This window comes from Moschus berezovskii, chromosome 24, assembly GCF_049115385.1.
Source record: "Moschus berezovskii isolate FMDL1 chromosome 24, NW_MosBer_1.0, whole genome shotgun sequence".
Taxonomy (NCBI): domain Eukaryota; kingdom Metazoa; phylum Chordata; class Mammalia; order Artiodactyla; family Moschidae; genus Moschus; species Moschus berezovskii.
This window is the reverse complement of record NC_142483.1, coordinates 53,954,838-53,976,019: the sequence shown is the minus strand read 5'-3', so window position 1 is coordinate 53,976,019 and position 21,182 is coordinate 53,954,838. Positions and strand designations below refer to the sequence as shown.

Sequence of the window (21,182 nt, the reverse complement as noted above, 5' to 3'; positions counted from 1 at the left end):
AGCAGGCACGGAGCCAGCCTCCGTCGTCTCTGTTCTGCCTGGGCCGAGTTACGCCAGCTACCTCCTTCAGTTCAATCAGTTCAGTGCAGTCGCTCAGTCGTGTCCGATTCTTTGCGACCGCATGAATCACAGCACGCCAGGCCTCCCTGTCCATCAACTTCTTCAAAACCTCCTGGAAGATTCAGCTTCTAGAATGGGTCTGGCAAAAGAACTGAGGGCGTTATCAGCAGGCTTGGCCTTTGCTGTCTTCCAGGCAGAGCGCCCTAGTAACGGTGCGGGCCTTCCCCGGGCAGCCCGCTCGCTGCTCTTGCCCGTGCTCAGTTCAGGAGGCTCTGCACACAGACCCCCAGCAGGCCTCGGCGCCACCGGTCGCCGCTTGGTTTGCACACAGGGATGGGGACCGCCTCTTAGTTGTGCTGCTTTCGGGGGGACGAAACAGGAGCGGCTTTAGCGCACACCGCATATTCTGTTGAGACGCTTTGCCGACCGGTAGGGTGAACTAGTTCTGCACGGAGAGCTGTGGGTTTTTCTGCGACCCCGTGTAGCTCCCCTGCCCGCCGGGGGCTGAGGAGGCGCGCTTTCCCGCCCTTCCAGGCGCAGCTCCCTCACGTCAAGGTCCACGCCTACTTCGCACCCGTCACCCCGCCGACGGCCGTGGGAGGGGGCGGGCAGCGGCTCTGCAGGTGCTGTGTCCTCCTCTGACGGCCCGCCGGCCGCGGCGCCCTCCCTCCGGAGGACTGTGTGTGCCGTTCTCCACCATCACCCAGCTCTGTTGATTCTCCAGTGAGAAGGGCGTTCACAGGTAAAAGACTTGTGCAGGGCCTGCGGTTCATTCTGCTGATGGGTTTTACCTTTGTTCTGCCGCGATGCAATCGGTTCGAAGCCTAGTGTCAGTTAACAAAGAGCAGGGGTGGCCTTAGTGCAGCCAGGACCACACAGGAAACATGGATCTCTTAAGAGGTGGTGCTGCCCTAGGTACAAAATCCCCACCCTCGGCTTTGCCAGCATTCCTCAACAGACCATCAGTGTTAGCACAAATTGAGCAGAAAAATAAGCTGTTGATTTTCTACCTGATACTTAAGCCAATGACCTCCTTTTATTCACGAGTCCCATTTTGATTAGCAGGACTTTTCCACTTTGAAGGTTAAAATAGCAACTTTATTGAAGTACCTATGTTGCAAATTCACAATGCCTGACAGTTTTCTATTTGGAGACTTCCTTGGAAGGCAAGGTAATAGGTTTCCATGAGACACCAAAGAACGAGGACTCTAGAAAGGGTGGAGCAGGGTCTTCGCCTTTCTGTCAGCTCGTCCTAGGTCCTCCTAGGGACCAGAAACTGAACAAAAGCAACTCCGACTTCGTTCTGCCCGATCTGGGGTAGGCGACAGCACAAAATGTGTTTTTGTTAAAGAGCTAATCCTGTCATCTCTCACAGAATTTGGGGGACCTTAAAAAGCATTTAGGGCTCAAGTTATCTACACTATAATCAATTAAAAATAATGGATGCATGTAGAATGGGTGTGATTTGTTTCCAAGTTTATTTTAAGTCTTAGAAATCAAGTTACACCAGAACTATTCAAAACTTTTACACACTTAAAACTGAGCTCAGTAAAGTGTTGGCACCTTTGAGACTTACATAAAAATGAATAAACCATTGCAGTGCTTACGTCAGAGGGTTTTATTGCTATTATCTTGTGGCAGACATATCTGACCAAAACCATTTTCCAGACTCGGGCATTCTACAATGTTATCTGAAATCTGATAAGGTGATCTGGTTTCTACTCTGCTGTCCAGACTTGTGACCTTCACTGAACGTCTGTGCTAACCAAACTTAAAAGCCCAGAGCTCCTGAGAAGCTGAAGAGAAACAGCAAAAGAGAAATTTCCCCACGACCAGCAACAGTTCTAACAGAGTTAGGGTTCTATTAGGTGAAAAGTTTAGTTGCATTCCAGGGAGAGAAGGCTGATAGATAAATCAATCAAGAGGATTATCAGAAAAAGCATTAGTCCTGGTGATTCTGCAGCCTTATTATATACTCTAGTATCTCCTGATCTAAACTGTGTGTACACCACCGCAGTTATTTAAATATACATTCACATCACTGTGATGGGGAAAATGGGTGCTGCAGAAAGCTGAGTCTAGTTTCCGGTTTAAAAATTTAAATGACCAGGACCTTCTATACATTATCTCTTTTGAGCTTGGACACAACCTCTCAAAGCTATTGGACTCTGGCTGAATGACACAGGACTGCAATTACAAAACAGCAGGACCTCTGCTAAGGAAATCAGGTTTGCTTCCTCTTTAAAATGTAAGTGTGGAACAATCACTGGATGACGTGTCCTCAGTTGCGTTTGATTTGAAAAAACAAACTGAAAGGAAAAACACACCCCTACCAGCTCTTCTAACGACATTTGGATTGGTGTGTACTCATAACATACATAGTGAACCCCTTGATTCTATAACGTGAAGTGACACTGGCAGGAACTTGGATTTTAAATGAGACACACATTTGCAAAAACAATCGGAAAACATTTATTATACTGAAATGTGTACATCCTACTATTAAAAAAACAAAGTAGCAAATTTGCTGGTGCCATAGTTTAACCTGTTCACTGGGTCAGACTAATGTTCAATGCTGCTTGGTGTAATTTCAAGTTTGACAAGATTTTCTTTTTTTTAACCCCACTTGTAAAAACCTGATGAATTCAAATAGCACACAGCATTAAATGACATTTATTGTTCCATAAATCTTGAGACTCAAAAAGGAATGCTAAATAGACAAGCAAAACTCTAGAACAATGGAGAGCGCGCTCCCTTGTTTCCCACGTGATTGGTACAGGAGACATGTGGTCGTAGGAAAGCAAAGGGGAAATGACAGAAAGGGAAGCCCTCTAGCTTGGGGTCTATACAAGTGAGGGGTATTCTCAGGCCGAAGATGGAATATTTAAAGACAGTACTTTTTTTTAATATCAAATACCCCCTTTATGAATAAAACAAAATACAAAGCTTTTACCCCCTGGAGTAGTTTTGTCTTTTGGGAGAGATTTCAAACTCAAGCATCAAATAAAACACTCAAAACCAAGACACTGGGTAAATAGAGATGGTATAATTAAAATGCAATCGAAGTGGTTTTTTTTTTTTTATTGTGTCTAGTACACCACAGGCCTCAAATGCTTGCTGATGAATTTTGGGAAGGCTTTGGGTGAAGGGAAGAGAGAAAGATAGAAAAAATTGCAAAAACAGTGATTCCCTTTGAAAAGTATACTGGCCGACAAGCGTTTGGTTTGTGAAAGAGGCACTCTTTTTATAGAAAAAAGAAGCTATTATGTGGTGTATATAAGTCCCTAAATAATCACCAGAATGTTATCCATGATTGTACTAAAGCTCAATATTTGAGAAGGAATTTTGATGGTGTAAGATAGTGTTTGTGATGTCTAGTGTTCCAAGAATAATTTCAACTCCTGATAATGAAGACCCCTTACTTAACACCAAGTTATGAACTATCACACTGTCTTCTCCTGCTTAGGTGTATTTCCAATGTCCAGGACAGGGCTTTCAAAATGTTTAACAGGAAGGGGGTGGGGAGATGCAGTTGTTAAGTGGTTGGAGACAGAGAAAAAGGAGAAAAAAAACCACATGAGTGTAAAAGGCATTGGGATTCAAAAATGAAAACCAGAAACAAATGCTAAAAATGGAAGCAGAAGCAAAAAGTTTTTCAATAAATCAGTGACAAAGCAAAAACACAAAAGTCTTTGTACCTATTAGGATTTACACTGATCCTCTCACCAAGGTACTCTTGATAATGCAGTTTGCGCCAAGCCCGTCCTCCTGGCTTGGATCCTCCCCGATCCGGCATGATCCCGGCAGACGCACACCCTTATTAGACATGATTTTTCCGAGAAGGCGCCACGCCTCTCCCGACCACCGGTCGGCCCATGTCCGCGGAGGCCTGTCCCCCCCCAGGTCAGCGTAAGGTCCAGGCCACAGACACCACACTGGCCCAGAAATGTCAATGCCCACAGTACGTCTACATTCATCTCCAAACCGCATACAGTGTAAAAGACAGCGAAGGCTGCTCTGGACCTGTGTTCTGGCCTCTCCGGCAGAGGGCAGGCGGCCTACCTGCACGGGGCCCGTGCTCTCCCGGTGAGGCGCCACGGGCATGCAGAGCAGGTGCGCCTCTCGTCCAGCTCATTAGGAAGGTCATCCTATGTTTTCAATATGAAACATTTCATACGGTAAAATCCAATCCCAAGACTTCTTGGATTCAGTCTTCACACTTTTAAGCGTGACTTTTATTTGGTGCTGAATATAGTTCAGACTACAGAAGATGTCACTTCAAAATGATGTGGACGCCACCACCATTTTCAGCTGTGGAAAAGAAGGGACGTTAACGCTCAACTTTTTTTTTTTTACCAGGCTGGAAAATCAAGACTAAATTGAGCTAATTCATACTGATGTATGGCTGAAATGAAACCAATATTGTAAAGCAAGTATCCTTTCATTGAAAATAAAAACATAACTCACTAAAAAAAAAAAAAATTGAGAACATTAAATGCTGCTCTCAGCCTACAGCCTCCCACCCCAGTTCAGAGCATACCTTTAAGTATTCTAGAGATGGAAAAAGCTGATTAACCTGCTCCAGCCCCTCCTCCCTAAAACATCATGTCCACGTTCCCTCTGCCGCTGACCTGAGCACAGGGCGGAGACATCGAATAAACTGGGTGCCTATACCCACCTTTTCTGGAATAATTAATCATCACTAGCTTTGCCTGCTGGCCTAGTGTTTCTCAGGAGATGGCGAGAAGCAGGCATTCTCTGAAAACAGGACACTGAGGTGGAAGGGGGCCTCCTGTGATGCCAACACTAGACACACGCACTGCGGTCAAAAGACACAGCCCCACACTCTGTGAACTGCCTCTGTTACAGATGGCGTCAGCTTTGCAGACTAAACACTATGGCTTTGAGAATGAAAAATTGAGAAAAGGGTGCTAGTCTTAACAGGGCTGTGTACAGAAAACAGCAGGTCAGTTCACAGTCTGAACAGCCCCTGCAGGTGTCTTGCTGGCTTGAGACACGCCCAGCAGGGTGAAGTCCTCAAATCAGCCCCTCGCTTCAAGGGGGACTACCCTTGAGTAACTTACCAGAAAAAAGTGACACAGGACATCTTGCTCTTTGAGGTGCAGCTTTCCTGCTAGGACTGGATTTAGATCTTAAAGGTCTCTTCTCATAATAACTTGACATTTAAGAAACCCTCCTTTAACTAACCCTTTAATTGGAAGTCTCTTGAGCCCCATCTGGGCCTGCTCTTCACATTCTCTTCCTCCATAACCTAAAGGATTTCTACGGCTCTGAATCACTGAAGACACGCTGAAGGCTTAACTTGCATCTGAAACCCAGGTATCTCCTGCCAGCCCCAGCGGGTGTAATTAACTCAACATTTCCATGTCCTTAAATGAAATCTCAACTTTTCGCAAACTTATTTTTTAATGGGTCTCAAATTCTGTGACATATTTAATCAAGTTGTTTACATTTTAAAATACTGATTTTAAAACCTAAAAACTGCCACACACAAATGGTCCACAAGTCTCCTTTCCTTCTGAAAGTTTTATGATACATTGTTATCATTAACCAGACTTTTTACTATTAAATGACCAATTGACACAAATAATTGTTCTGAGACTGTTCTATCACTGATTAAGACTAGGGTGATAATGTTCACTTAGCCTTCTGAGCTTGTTAGGCAGAGGTGGGAAACCTTGCTAGCTCGAGCTGCCTTCTTGTCCACTGCTCCGATGACACCCCCAGCGACCGTCTGTCCCAAGTCACACACAACGGCCCAAAGGAAGAGGGTCAGAGGCGCTCTCAACACTACCTCCCCCCCCAGCTGTGACCACCGCCTGTGCAGTTGCTCCTGTAAGAGTCACAGCCGCTCCTCCTCCCATGGGGGGCTCAGCAGGCTTGTCACTGTCCCAAACCTCATCACCTCTGGTCTAGATGACGCCTCCGGCCTCCACTTCTCGCACCTTCTCTGTCTCTACAGAGCTGCCTACTGGACTTGGCTCCTGCTCTGCTTGCCTTCCCCCTGCATGGCAGCCACAGGCCTCCGGAGCAGCCCAGCTCCCTCTGCAGACAGCCTTGGCCCGCCAGGGTGCTGCTCCTCAGAGCCAGCCTAGCAGCTTTGTGTCCCCCGCCCAGACGCCTGCGTCTGTGAGCGCCACCCTTCCCGCTCCTTCACGGCAGCGAAACTCCGTATCTGTCATTTGTGCGCATCTGTTGGCCTTTTCTGGGTGCTTTCCCCACTGGAGTAGGGGAGACCTTTCCAGCACTGACAGCATGTGTCTGACATGAGGTGGTGCCCAGTGAAATGCTGGCTGAATGGACTGGGATTTTTCTCCAGGCATCCAGAAGGACGGACTCTTATTTGCTAATTTGTTTGTCACTAGACAGTGAATTCATTTTTCAAACTTACTTAAGATTGGTAAAACCAGCATTTGCAAAGCCACACACAAGATGACTGCTGATTTCAGGCATGCCATCTTTCATGATTCTAGCATTTCAAGACACACATACACAAGCAAAGTACCTTTAACTGTGGAGAATAAAAAACAACTCTCATCTTGAAAGTTCTGAACCATCTAGGAGGATAAAGCAGATGTATAATTAATATCCAACCGTCTTAACTCATTAGGAAAGATTAAAGTTAGTGAAAGAAAAATATAAAAAACATATATATAGCTACACAAGTACAGGACTCAACAGTCTAGCATGTCATGAAGGCTGTGTGAGGTGACGGGCCTCACTTAGCATACGGCCCGGCCTGTGATGGCCTCTTACTTACAGGGGTCCCCATGCTCTGGCCCGTCGCCCTTGGGCCCACAGGGGGCAGTCCCCACCAGGTTCTTGGACAGAGACATTGACAAAAAGCTGCTGCAGCTGTACTTCTGTCACTGCTTGCTTCTCAGGGAACATGGGACCGGGGAACTGCCCTCCTACCCTGCTTTTTAAAGCCAGTCATCAAATAGGAAAACAAAAGGAAAACCCATTCAGATGCCTCACTTTTACATAAAAAGGGCCAGAGCCCCAGGAACCTGCAGTCTCCCCGTGACTGCTGTCAAGAGTTCAAAGCTGGTGGGAACTGAGCCATGGTTCTCTGTAATCTGTATTTCTTCTACCACCCAGGACACCTCAACTCTCGGTTATAAATTCCTCCCAATTTTGATTCCCAACTCAGAACATGACTCATGAGTACTGGCAAGAAGCCACAGAGTTTTCCTACAGCTCTTTAGCAATACATATAAAAGCAAACACCAGTGTAAAGGAGGAAAGGGCATGCCAGTTACCTGATCGCTAACAAGAATGTGAATACCAGTGGGACCCTGTCTGTAAACCTGGTTAATTTGGTGGAAAGGAATATTAAACACCAGCGCAAGTTTTCGAGCAACTTCTGAGGCAACCATTTCTTCCAAGTAGATTGCATGGTAAACTGAAATAAAAATATGAACAGCGTTTTAGCGGTCATCTCTGATCTGTTTTCCACCAGGATCTATGGGGAGGCCACACCTTTCAAAGTACTAAAGAAATAAGATACAAAAAAGATGAGCATTTCCCCCTTAATACCCATTTAAATATAATACATTATTTATGCACACACACATAATTAACATTAACCTCTGTACAAAAATATCTGTGGTTATAATTTTTATTAAAAGCAAACAGGAACTGATACAGATGGGCACGGAGGATCACTGGAGCAATGAGACTAAAACTGGATGACGGCAGTGGCTGCAAACTAGAAAAGCTACACCTCAATTGTATACGTAAAATGTAAAGGGAAGGATTTTATGATAGATAAATCATAGCAAAAGAAAGTTGTTTTCAAAAATACACTGTTTCTAGCAATATATAAAAAGAACTCCAAAGAGGTCACAGTTTATTATTCAGTAAACCTACTACTGGAAATTTATCTTAAAGAATAAAAGCTACGTGTCCCCCAAAGGATTCAGAACAGTGAAAGACAGTACAAGAGAAGCTAAGGAAGTGGCCCCCAGGCCCAGGAGGCTGCTGGCCCTGGGCCCCGCCGAGACCGCACACCTGCAGGGAGCCGGGCCCCGCAGGTCCTGCCCAGCTACTGATGAAAGCCAAGCAGGGATCAGGAGCTCTGGGGCACGGCTTGCCACGCTCTGCCTGCACGTGTTCTCTTAAGATGAAACTTCATCAGAATTGTTGAGAAGGCCGCCTGCACCAGGCGCTTCCCACCCACTCCGCAGGGCAGTGACAGGAAGCAGAATGTACCGCCCCCCCACCCCCGCCAATATCCACCGACCATACCCACCGAAGGGCGTGGCGCTGCCGCTGTCGCCCCCGCCCGCCGCCTGCTGCTGCTCCTGCGGTGCCGGCTGCTCGCGGCAGACGTAGAGGGTTAGGCGGGGCCGCACCGACCTGCAACGAGAGAGGGCGCTCGTGAGCCGGGGGGAGGCACTGCGCACGGGCAGCACACGGGCACCAGGGGCTAGTTCTTTAGGACTTGACAAGGTTACTTCACTATACAAAACAATTTACCGATAAGAATATAAAAACACACACCTCACACCAACTATCACAGGTTAGCACAGGTGGTCTAATCTGATGATCCAGACCCTAAACCATTGAGATGGTCAGTCAGATGCTGGTAAATTTAAGTTTCAACATTATGTCAGAAGTTTAACATGAGTAAAATTCAGTTTAATGCAATTCTCACACGAGTCTAGAAATAGCAACGACAGTAAATGGATCTTGAAAGCCAACAGTTTACATTTCTATCATTTTAAAAACACAATCAGAAGTTCACATTTTTCACAACTATTCAGTAGTGTCCCATGAACTTGAAAACCACAGATTCTGCAGAACAAAGCCAGTTGTCTTGCAGGCCTCATTTCTAGTCTTAGAGTCTACCTCTGCCCTTGGTGCCTGCACCACATCTGGGCCTGCCTGAAGGTGTCCACAGCACGGTCTCCTCGCGAGCATGGCAGGCAAGCGCCAGCCGAGCGTGGCACAGCCTGCCCACAGGCCCCGCGCGAACAAGGGCACGTCCTTATCTCAAGCAGAACAGCGCCTTTTAAAGTCCTCGTTTTACCTTGACTTCAGTGAGTTATAGAGCCGGATCCCATCGGCGGCACCACAGATTTGAACTAGGTCCTCCTTGGTCAGTTTTAACAAGTCGGCACCTGAACAAGAGCAAATAGAGAATCTTCTCACGGCACTGGGAGAAGCCCGGCAGGACATGCTGCGTGGGGGTCCCATCTTCAGCTCAGTGTCCTTCAAGACCATCGCCGCGCCCTTACGTGTGTACGCCCACATGAACAGCACAGAGACACACGCACGCACGCGCGTGTACACACACCCCTGTCCTTCAGACACAGCATGCTGACGCGCTCATCCTGTATCAAGGAGGAGCCCGGAAGCCCAGAGGCTGGTTAATTACAGCGACAAGCACAGCCGGCAGGACAGACTGTTGCCACTGCAGGACTGCCGTGCAGGCCTACTCTGGCTGAGTGGTGCTTGCAAGAATTAACATAATCTTGACCCTACAGCTCACTGAGAGATGACCCAGGCCAATCGTTAATTTACAAAAGGAAGAAATGGAAGTCAGAGCTGCCCAAAGGCAGTCAAGCTGTCAGCAGAGCTGGGATTAGGCCTCTGTATTCTGTAACCTGCTACATACAGTCCCACAATAACAATTCTGCCACAGTAGCCAGTTTTAATACAAAAGCATGGCAAAGAACTGCATATTATACTGAAGATTTCCTCTGTAAATATTTGCTGTGTACATGGCATGGTGCCCAGGATTTGCTTTAAAGCAGAACAGAAAAGGGAGGTGGGGGGAGTGGCAGAGAATGAGACTAACAGAGGCTGGTCATCCAGCTACGGAGCTGGTCGAGTGCCACAGGAGCTCTGCAGACTGTTGAATATCTGAGTGTGTCTACAACCTTTTGTTTTCCCCTTTAGTGATGCTCCAGATGCAGTTTATTGGGGAAACTAAGATGCCCTCAAGATTACAGCATGACTTCCATATGATAAATATCCACTCACATATGTAACAAGATAATGGCGTTATCTACTTTTGAGGGCTTGAATGCTAGAATCCCATAATTTTCTAGTTTGTAAAAGAGAGACCAGAGAAGTATGTCTCCCGTGAGGCACGAGCACCAACAGAGCTGTCTATGGAGCTGGGTGAGCAGAGCCAGGCGCTGTGGCCTCCACTGGGGCCTTCCCCACACACCTTTGCCAACAGGAGCAGCGAGGAGCGACCTGGGAGCATAGCAGCCACCCACAGAGCTGGACAGGCACCCCGCACAGTCCTCCCTGAAATGCCCGACGGGTTCGGAGCAGGAAGCTGCCGCCTCCCCACCTCTATTGTGGGGAAGCTCACAGGAGAAGCAGAAGGCAGGAGGCCAAGCCCGAGTGACCACCACTCACACAACCACAACACGTGTGTGTCTCACAGAACAGGAACCTGGCACTGCTGGCAGGGCCTTCCCAGTGTTCGGAGCTCTTCCCATCTCCCGTGAGCAGCCAAGGGGCTCCTCCCCAACACACACTGAAATGTGTAGCTTTTCCATAGATAAATCATGAGTGTGTGGATCTCAGCTAGCAAATGAGAAAACACCCAGTGCTTTCATTTTCAAGAGACAAAGTGCTGCCCGAGGAATGACTGGTCTTGGCACAAGCAGAGCAACAAAGGGCTGATGAGACAGGAGCCATGTTCCTTGTGAAACCAGGCTTTGCTCTGGGCAGCTGGGTGCACACATGCTCTGCTCTCTTAGAAGGCTGGGAGAGCCAGCTGCCACTGTGCTATGGCCCAGGAGGAGCCGGGCCAGGACACGTCGGTCAGTGTTCTGCAGGGCAAGGGCCAAGGGCTAAAATGCTGCCCCTGCCGGCGCATCTACCACCGTGCCTCCGAGCAGGCTCCCCACAGCAGCCCGGAAGCAGCACTGCCTGGTCCCTTCTAATATTCCATCTAAATACTTCCTTCAGTTCAGTTCAGTCGCTCAGTCATGTCCGACTTTTGCGACCCCATGAATCACAGCACGCCAGGCAGGCCTCCCTGTCTATCACCAACTCCTGGAGTTCACTCAAACTCATGTCCATCGAGTCGGTGATGCCATCCAGCCATCTCATTCTCTGCCGTCCCCTTCTCCTCCTGCCCCCAACCCCTCCCAGCATCAGAGTCTTTTCCAGTGAGTCAACTCTTCGCATGAGGTGGCCAAAGTAACTTACTATAAATCCGTATCTAAGTACACCCCTACCCCCTAATGCTACACGGCAATGAAGAGGAACTGATACATCTTAGATGGATGTAAGGGCATGATGCTGAGAGAAAAGGTAACACACTGTATGGTTCCATTTATGTAACGTTTTCAAAACGACACGATCATGGAGACAGAAAACAGACTGCTGGTTGCCAGCTGTTAGGGATGGTGGGAGGGGTACTGGGTGCTTAGGGAGACCCCTGTGCAGTGTCAATATTCTGTACCCTCACTCCGGTGGTGGTGGTGGTTATACGAGCCTATAGATGTGATGGCAACGACACCATGCACACACCAATGCCAAGCTCCTGGTTTCGATACCGTACTACAACCATGTAACGAGCTGAGTGAAGGGTGCACTGGGACATCTGTGTTATCTTTGCAACTTAGGCAAAGCCAAAATTATTTTACATAAAGTTAATAAAGTGAAAAAAATCGTGTATAACCATTTATTCCTATATAAAAACAAGGCTGTGTAAACGTGGTCAAACAGCACGATTTCCTGGTCTGATACTGCACTAAGGGTCTGCAAGATGCCACCACTGGACATGCTAGGGGTGCACAGGACCTCCCCCTACAGGCTTGGTCAACTTCTTACGATTCTATATAAAGTTTCTGCTCCAACATTTAATTGCGGCTAATAATAGTACAGAAACAAATAAGTAAACAATGTATGTGTGTGTGTACACAGACACAAACATACCTAAAAAGTTGGAGAACAGTCTTGTGTAGGAAGAGAATCTGTTTTTGAGCAGCCACTGCTGTGTTTCCTGGATCGTGGCTGAAGGCTGAAGTTGCTATTAACAAAGAAAATGAATGTAAACAGGAGAAACTATTTAGACTTACAAAAAAACCCCACCCAAGTCACTGGCATGTTATAAAGAAGAACATCTAAACACAACACAGAAATTCTACACGTTTAACACACCCATAAAGGGTAGTGGTGTGACTATTGGGTGACCCGAACAGTGATTCAAACCTCTGTCAGAGGCTTCACAATGCAGGACCCTGAATGTATGACAAGTTAGGGTAAAGACACTTACTTCAATAGAGGCCTGTGGAATTCCATCTCCCTGATGATTTGGGGAAGAAGAATTGCTGGGGATAAGGAAGGAAGAAAAGGGTGATTGTTACATGTATTTTTTAATTAAGACATTAAAGAATACTAGGTGAATTTAACACCGTGGGACAGACAGAGCAACGTAAATATGCAAAAAGTGTATCTGCACAACTCATCAGGGAGTCACTATGACGATAAGATCAAGACACAAGGGAGTTTCCTGGTGGCCTAGTCGTTAAGACTTGGTGCGTTCACTGCCACGGTTTGACTCCTGGTTTGGAAACTAAAATCTCACAAAGCACACAAATGTGGCCAAAAAAAAAAAAAAAAGATTAAGACACCAGAAGATGGTTTCATTTGCAGCTTCTCCATCTGTTTAGCAAGAAAGTCAAGTTTCATGAAACACAAGGGCTCCATTTCCAGGGGTGCCAGGAAAATGAAGGATTCTCATTCATTTTAGTTAGGGAAAAAATATGAGAATCAAGTACGGTAAAGAGTGGAAAATAACAGCAAAAGAGTCTACTTTAGTAATGAGCTATACGAAATGATCTAAACGAACCTAAACCAAAATAGAAAATACTATCCCTTTAAAGAATCCATTTATCCACCACTAAGGAGGGTGAAATTCAAGAGAACGAAAGCAGCCCATGTGTGCCACCATCCTTGTGTTTCCAGGGGAAAATGAGAACAGCCACATAGGGGTACATTTGCCTTCTGGGTCCCTTCTCAGCACCCGCACCCCAGTTTCTTGGGTCCATCATGCCAACTGTTCACTGTCCCCTGCCCATTAGAGCCTGAGCTCCTCTGGATGGGGCTTCACTCATCTCACAGCACCCCGAACAGTGTGGAGACCACAGTGGGGTCCCAGTTAAGATCTGGTGATCTCACCGCTCCTCTCTTAGCTTTCTAAGACTGTTCAGTCCCCTCTGTGGTAACAAGCTGGTCCAAAGTCCAGGAGTGACCTCCTCCTCCTGAAGCACAATAACCTACATGGAGACAAGTGGCCTCTTATCCATCCATCTCCTCAGGGAAAAGGCTTTTTTTTCCCTTTTCTCACCAGACCCTGTTAAGACTAAATGTTCATGTTCCCTCAAAAAATCACCCTATCCACAGCGTGATGGATGGTTTATTAGGAGGAGGGCCCTTTGGGACATGAGCAGCAGTGGATGGAGCCGTGAGGGTGGAGCCCCAGGAGAGGGATCGGAGACCTGGGGAGTGGTGGTGGGAGTGCGCCTCCATACTCTGCTCTCTAGCAGGAAGCACGTGGGCTGGCAGCCCACAGCCCGGGAGAACTGCTCGCCAGAACCATCCTGCAGGCCTCGAGACCTAGGCGTCCAGCCTTGAGACCTGGAGGAGTGACCTCCTGTTGGTTTATAAGCCAGTCTGTGGTGTTTAATTACAGCAGCCCGAGCTGAGTCCAACCTTGTCAGCGTGGAGTGTAAAAATGAGAATGCTTTCCTTTTTTGTGGCTGCACCATGTGACTTGTGAGACCTTTCTGACCAGGGACTGAACCTGGGCTGCAGCACGAGCGCTGAATTCTAACCACTGGGCTGACAGTTCGCTCCTTTATGGTTTTAACTCTATTGTGAAAGTTACGTTCCTTCCCAGTAAGAAGCATTCTGAGAGCGCGGACCCTCTGGTCCAACTAGTCACCAGGTGCTGCTGCTGACAGGCCAGAAGGGAGGACGGACAAAGCCCACTGTGCCCACTTCTGAAACCAGAGCAAGCCTGCACAAGTGAAAAGTCCTTTTAAAGACTTAATTTTTTAAAAAATCCGTGTCTTTGGGAGAGGCAGGAAACAGAGCAGAAAATAATCCTTGTTTGCCATGGTGAGATCACAGACCCGTGTACCTCATCACAGACACAACCACAACCCGTTCAAGTCAGCTTCCCCCTAAGGACGCAGTCTTCCCTCTACCCGTGAACCTCATCGATGCTGTTTTTATCTCACAAAGAAGGTATCCTGAAAGCGCACCCTTTTCCGAGTCCCACAGTTGTGAGTGAGGCTGGGGGCTAGGAAGGAAAAAGCTGGAAGGTGACGAAAAGACGATTCTGCTCAGCAGCAGGCTGTCTCTCACGTCCATGTACCCCAGACAGCCACCCAGAGGCCGCCGTGACTTAAGAGACAGGAGCTAAAGGGGCGCGGCGGCCCGGGGCCCCTACCTGTCCGGGACGCTGCAGGCGCTCTGCGGCGGGGACGTGAAGGCGGGAGCCGCGGCTGGGCTGTTGTTCACGTAGGCTGTGGGGGTATCGGGCCACGGAGAGCACTGCGGGTAGAAACAAAGATCCGTGAATGATTCGCGTCTCCAGGATGCGGCAGAGAGATTCCTGTATTCACTCTCTACTCTGGCCAAATGCAAGATCATGAAACACAAGACACCCGACATTCATCAAGCAACCTCACAGAAACACGCCAGACTGACTCTGTGTGCGTACGCATGTGTGCGTGCATGTGTGTGTATTTGCGCGTCAGTGAAATGTTTCCTGTTTTGTGGCCTCTCGACCCTGACTACTCTCAGACGGCCCTGAGGTGACTGAGGACAGCAGCCAACTTTCCTAAAGGCGTTTCAGATGCGCGCCAAAGTATCGCACTGCGATCTTGAGAACGTCCACTTCTCTTCGTCCACTCCTCGGGAGGTACCTATCGAGGGCTGCTGGGCAGCAGAGGCAAGCAAGGGCTTGGAAGCGCCACCTGGCACTGCATGCTGACAGGGGACGTGACTGTCCCGCCCGGTGCGGCCCGCGCCCGCCTCCCAAGGAGCAGGCGCCCTGGCACTGGGCTCTTCCGCTCTCGGGCAGACGCCGTCCCCGAGTAAGACGGGACAGGCCCAGGGTCACAACAGCAGAACCGCAGAGGGTGCTGCCTGCAGCCATCTAGCTACGTGTTCCTGTCGCCTAGAAGGGGCAGAGTGGACGTCAATGTTTTTCACAATTCTGACCGAATACAGAACCAAAGACCCGGAGACACATTAACCGTACAGTTAGGCGCATTGGCAAAGCTGACGCCAACACATGCTGCGCAGGCCAGGGAGGCCAGACTGCGGAGGATGGGGGGCTCCGCCCACCCGGGTATTCCTTCCAAGCCTGGCCACACCCCCGGTTTCCAGGGTCCACAGTCCTCATCACCTCCTCCCAACTGACACAAAAGGCCGCCTCTCGCCATGGCTGCAGGCTGAGACTCTGCCAAAAGTTGGGCTAAACACCATTCAAAGATACTAGGATGGATACTGAGGAAGTACATGACTAAAAAAATTATGCATGTCAAGGGGTTTTCAACTTTTTGCTTTCAAAATAATTCAGGACAACATCTTGTCAGCTGACAGACACTGAGATGGATCCATCAGATCATACAAAAAAGAGATCACTGGAATTTCTGGCAGGTATCTCAGAAGGAGTTCCAAGGCCTGAATGACACACTGTTGAAAAGAAAAATAAATGTATCTAAACAAAGTTTCTCTTAACTACAAAAAATTTGTAATAAGTAAGTTCTATCCTCATCATTCAAAATATATTTCCAATAACAATTCTATTTTTATACTTAGCCATTATTCCATCAAAATGTATATGATTTTTTGTTCTGATACATAGGTACAAATAATAAGTTTTAAATTCCTCAACTGACTTAAGCTTTATATGGTCACAGGAAATTTTAAAAATGAAATTTCAACTTATAGTAAGTTTGTGTTAAAAAAGTAGTTAGGGTGATTTTTAAAAGTTTTCCAGGCATGAAAGTATGTCCTATTTGGACAAAATTATTTAAGGGGAATGAAAGAGAAAACATGAGATCAAGAAGTTAAGTGTGAAAGTGTTAGTCACTCAGTCATATCTGACTCTTTGCGACCCCATGGACTGTAGCCCGCCAGACTCCTCTGACCATAAATTTCCAGGCAAGAATACTGGAGTGGGTTGCCATGCCCGTCTCCAGGGGATCTTGCCGACCCAGGGATCAAACCTGGATCTCCTGCATTGCAGGCAGATTCTTAACCATTTGAGCCACCAAGCTTTCAAATTTAAAGGGTAATGTGCTGGCTTCACCTTAAGTCATACATACAAATATTCACTATGTCAGAAAACTATTTCCTTTGCAACTATTTAAATTTATGATGAAAACGTTCAGGTGTCAACCTAAAAACGTGCAAGGGAATTTGTACTCTTTCTCAAAGTTCTTTTGTGTGGAGTCAAGACCACTTGTCTGAAGGGCTCTTGAGGACAGAAACTAAGTCTCCCCAATGGTTACAGGCACTCAGCAGCGTGTCTGACACCCATCAGTAATATCAGTGAAAACTAAAACCGAAGTCCCAGAATCTTAACATTCTTCACAACTGCCCATTAGGCAGCCCCTCAGAAACAGGGAAAATGACTGCAGACTTGATGTTTCAACTATCATCAACTTGACATCTAAATGACATCTAACCTGACCGCAATGCTGTGCTAAACCGCTGGCATGTCAAACCAGTTTCACTATACATGCCATTTTCACAATGCCCGCGCTTTTCAAACTAGGGCCTTTGTTCTTTCCAGCTTACCAAGTAGGACCTCAGCACCTACAGCATGAGGAGCACAAGACCCTGTGAGCCGCCTGACAGGTGTCCTAACTTGCTGGTGTCAAATGCTCACGGTCACCTTCACTACGTGGCAGATCTTCCTGCTACACCATCCTCCCCAGTTCAAACTCCAGCAACACAGCATAACACGCATATCTAAACAGCTCTGACCTTTTCCTATCGAGTCTCCCCAAATCCGCTTTGGTGATTACTGCCAGCTATGTAACTGAGGAAACGAAGCCATCAATAGCTCCAAGTCAGCATGGCAGGTAGTAAGTACAGCAAAGACACTAAGTTTACTGTAATTCCATCAACATACTTATTTCACTTTTACATATCTAGATTCTTCTTCTTCTTCTTCTAGCATCAGAAAAGTAGGACTGTTAACTGACATCTGAAACTTGCCCAATAATTAAGAGACTCGATTCACTGAACACTGGAAAACCAGCACTCAATGCAAACTGGCCTCTACTTTTAGAAAAGACAGATTTCGCAGGTTCTTCCACGGCCAGGCTAGATGAACATCAAGACTCTGCCACCTGCATTTTTCATAGGCTTTTCTTAGTCTCGACCTAGGAGGGTCCAGGCACACCAAGGAGTATTTTCAGTGTTTCTTCTACCTTGTCATTCTTCCCTGGCTTTACAAGTAAGGAGTGGTACTGCTTCAGCAAGGTTCCAGCAATACCCGACCCGGACCCACAGGGTGGCACCTTTGGTGCCCTGTGAACACAGTCCCTCCCCAGGAGGAACAGAAAATGAGGACCCATCGGCAGACCGGAGGCCCTGACAGTCCAAATCCAGGCCCATGAAACACAGCTCAGATGCTAAGACCAACGGAGATGCGGAGCGCCTGGTTTTGTTGGGCTCTTGGGAACGTACACAGTGTGGCCTCTATTCATGCAGAACTGTCTCACACAGCACCTTCCAACTTCAACAGGTAAGTTTGGATCTTCCTACTGAAAGCCAACTGTCACTCTCAGAGAACTGTAAGAAATGCTGGCCAACTTCTGTAGGCATTTGAAGAAATATACAATATGCTGCACTTTCTTTTCTAAGGAATTAATCTGTACCTTTTTAACAAACAGGTTTCCAAGAAGAGCTCTAACTACCCCCTAGTCTTAACCAAACCAAACCAAATGCAGTCTGGGGAAGCAAGCAATGCACACCAGGAAGACATGCTGATCTGCTGACATTCTGCATACTTCAGACTTAGGAATCATGAATTCTTAACAGTTCTACTACCTATAAATTAGTTCTGGGCTATAACATATTTAATTTATAACCAGAACCCATTCACTTTAGTTAGTTTACAACAAGAGGGGGAAAGTGACTTGAGTTAACCAGGGTTTCCCCCCCGCAAAAAGTTTACTGAGAACCATTTGTGTCTTCAGTTGGGAAATGAGGGGAATAGAAACATAAAACTGGAGGGGTGGACGTTTAAGGGAAGGGAGTATACAGTTGTTCCATACAACCTGTGATATGAATCCAAAAAACCCACTTAAAGAAAATGCAACATGTGTGGGGCCCTTCACCCCTCAGAGAAGGACATTTTCAGTTTTACCATGTACAGAAGCATTTAAAATATTTTCACTCAATGCTTTACTTCAGAAATAATCATCCTGTGATACTGCCTGTGGCTTTCATAGCCTACAGTTAATTACCAACTCGTGTGTAAGGGTGAAAGTCTATTTTCGGCACCTGGATAACACAAACCCTGCAGGGATGAATACAGTAGCCATTAATACATATGATGACAGCTATTTTTAAAAAGGAATGTTTTCTGTTTCCATTTACTGCAGGTATAGAGCTGATCCAAGTTAATACCACAGGATAATCCTCTGTCAACTGTTTGATGAAATATGAAATAAAGGCCTTATTTCTTCTTAAGCTGGTCACGTTCATATTCAACCAAGGGCCCCTGGACTACACACTGTGGGGAACAGTGTGCTGAGTGCAGCACGGTGCCCTAGGCTGGCCTGAAGCGTAAGGTCACAGTGCAGGTGCCAAGAGGAAACACTAGCACAGTCCAAGGCTGCTTTTCTACCGGTGCTGCCGAACAGGCTTTTCAAAGCGCAGACCCACATTCTTGCGCTGCATGCAGGGAAGTGGGACACACAGTACTGCATACGTTAATGTCAAGCTAGCTGCCATCCTCTCTCTGATATCCACGACATTTTCTTATCACTTGCACACGTGAGAAAACAAACGCTTTTTTAACTGCACGGAAGTAACTATTTTACTAAAAGAATGTTCAATGTCAGTGCTCATAAAGGGAGTGTGCGGAAAGGAGAGCGGCAGGGAAGGACAGGGAGGAGGCAGGGGGCGAACACAGTTCTGGGTGCCATCTTTTTTTCCCCTCCGAAACCACCCAATATGGTCGACTTTGTTTTAAAGTGTTAGATTTAGGAAATTGTCCTCAGTGAGGAACCAACAGAAAGCAGGAAGTCTAAACAAAAGCAAATTCAATCCGGACAAGGACATCCAAAAGCAAATTTGGCTTTACGTCTCGGTGGAGGTCGGTCCTATATCTAACACTGCACAAGGTTTCTTGCACAATGAAGAGAGAAGCAGAAGCCCCTTACACTGCCTCGCTTTGCCAGAGAATCACCGTAGTCTGCTGGCAAAGTCCGCTTGCTGGACTTTTTCTGCTCATGGTCAACTGCATCTTCAATTATAGGCTCAAGCCTCATCTGGACAAACACCAAAGATTGGGATCAAAGTCTTTTCGTTACACAGAGAAAGATCTAACACCCTGTTTATGTCTCCGCCATCCGATTTAACAAACGTCCGACCAGCAGGATTCAAAGGTTTTAGGAAGATGCAAAACCCCAGACGTGACAAACATCGGACGTTCTGGGTCCCGGCTTAAGTCTAACCAACTTCGGGGATTTTAAAGTAAGTCTGCTTCCGAGACCCGACTGGGATTTCAGCATCTTCATTCCAGACCCCACCCAGGAAACCAATCACTTAAACTCCCCCAATTTAAAGGGAGTATTTTCCCCGCAGATTTCACCAAGAACATTATGCCCACTGACCACCCGATCTTCCCAGACCCTTCACGGCCAAAACTCATCCTCAGAGGTGGTGCCAGAGGGCACGGCTCGGCTTCTCCTCAGAGCCGGAGTGGCGCCCGCATTACCTCTGTGAGGACCGTGGTGTCATAGGACGGCTGGTACTTCTCCTTCTCGTGCGCGGTTCTCTTCTCCATCTTCTCTCGGTCCGTTTTTTGTTTCCTATCTGCACCTTTTGGCTTAAAAACAAAGCAGACTTTTTCATCTATCAGGTCTCAGACACACACCTTTTACAAGCAATGCCAGGCCTCACTTCCTCAAAGCCTGCTTTCCAGCTCTCACCTTAAAAACTTTGATTTGGCAGCTAGCTGAGTGTAGGTGATCTGTGTATTCTCCATTTTCATTCTGCTTGAAGGTGTCAACCTGGATCCTAAAAGGCACTCCCTTCTCACCTCCGTGCTTCCGGGGAGTGAATTCGGTGCTGATGCAGTGTACCTAGAAGAGGACTCGAGCTGAAATGGGTCCGAGTCCTGCCCACTGGTCACCCTTCAGCCCTGCTGCCTTTCAGAAGTCCTGCCACAGGTAAACTCAAGAGCCTTTCACACAGACTCCCACCTATGAGCCAGCTGTCTGTGGGGAATTCCTGAGTCTCTTACTCACGTGACTCAACTGCCCCCTCCGGTGCCTCACCTCTAACACAGGGCGGGCTCCAACGATGAGCACTGTCAGTGCAGTGGCTTTCCCAAGTCTGTCCCTGACCCCCGCCCCAAACCAGACCCACGGTCCTGAACCTGCACGGGGCTCAAGCCACAGGAACCCTCATGCCACTACAGCCCCAGGGTTTGCCCTCGACTGCCAGGACCCCAAAACCCAGCCAGCTGGCTACCTCGCTGCCGTTCCTATGTCATCAGCCTGTGGCACTTTGCCTGGGACTTTCACAGTCCACAAGGCTCATCCCCAGCTCCACGGCATCCATCTGAGGCTCCTGAGGGTGGACGCATTTCCCACCACTGCTGCCCCCTCTCCCTATGCTGCCACGGGGACAGCTCCAGGGCACCGCACAGTGTTAGTAAGAAGACTTCAGTAACTTCTGACAGCGACACGTCTCCTCTTGGAAGAACACAAGGTTACACTGATCTCTACACTAAGACTGAACTATATGGCCAGCTCATGCATCCCTCTCATTCACCACATAACCAGATACCCTGTCAGATGAACAGTATGAGACGGTAACAAGTAACACGGCCCTAGTGACTATTAGCTGACGGGGGACACTGC

At 47.5% G+C, this 21,182-nt stretch overlaps 2 protein-coding genes across 5 annotated transcripts in view; one reads left to right on the top strand and one right to left on the bottom strand.

Moving 5' to 3' along the window:
- Nucleotides 1-3,363, top strand: part of FBXL2 (F-box and leucine rich repeat protein 2) — a 79,063-nt gene extending 75,700 nt beyond the window's left edge. The window contains exon 16 of the mRNA XM_088831688.1: nt 595-3,363. Coding sequence (XP_088687814.1) covers nt 595-702 — 108 coding nt within the window. The 3' untranslated portion in view covers nt 703-3,363. The remainder of the gene's footprint in view (nt 1-594) is intronic.
- UBP1 (upstream binding protein 1) overlaps nt 2,509-21,182 on the bottom strand; it is a 62,803-nt gene continuing 44,129 nt past the window's right edge. For 2 of the 4 annotated variants that reach the window (XM_055414717.2, XM_055414720.2), the window contains 11 exons: nt 20,247-20,399; nt 20,033-20,143; nt 19,476-19,583; nt 14,513-14,616; nt 12,332-12,386; nt 11,992-12,085; nt 9,116-9,206; nt 8,336-8,442; nt 7,344-7,486; nt 6,587-6,638; nt 2,509-4,371 (listed from right to left, as the gene is read on the bottom strand). In XM_055414717.2, the coding sequence (XP_055270692.1) occupies nt 4,334-4,371; nt 6,587-6,638; nt 7,344-7,486; nt 8,336-8,442; nt 9,116-9,206; nt 11,992-12,085; nt 12,332-12,386; nt 14,513-14,616; nt 19,476-19,583; nt 20,033-20,143; nt 20,247-20,399 (1,056 nt within the window). In that variant the 3' untranslated portion in view covers nt 2,509-4,333. The remainder of the gene's footprint in view (nt 4,372-6,586; nt 6,639-7,343; nt 7,487-8,335; nt 8,443-9,115; nt 9,207-11,991; nt 12,086-12,331; nt 12,387-14,512; nt 14,617-19,475; nt 19,584-20,032; nt 20,144-20,246; nt 20,400-21,182) is intronic. The other 2 variants (XM_055414719.2, XM_055414721.2) reach the window with 1 other exon arrangement.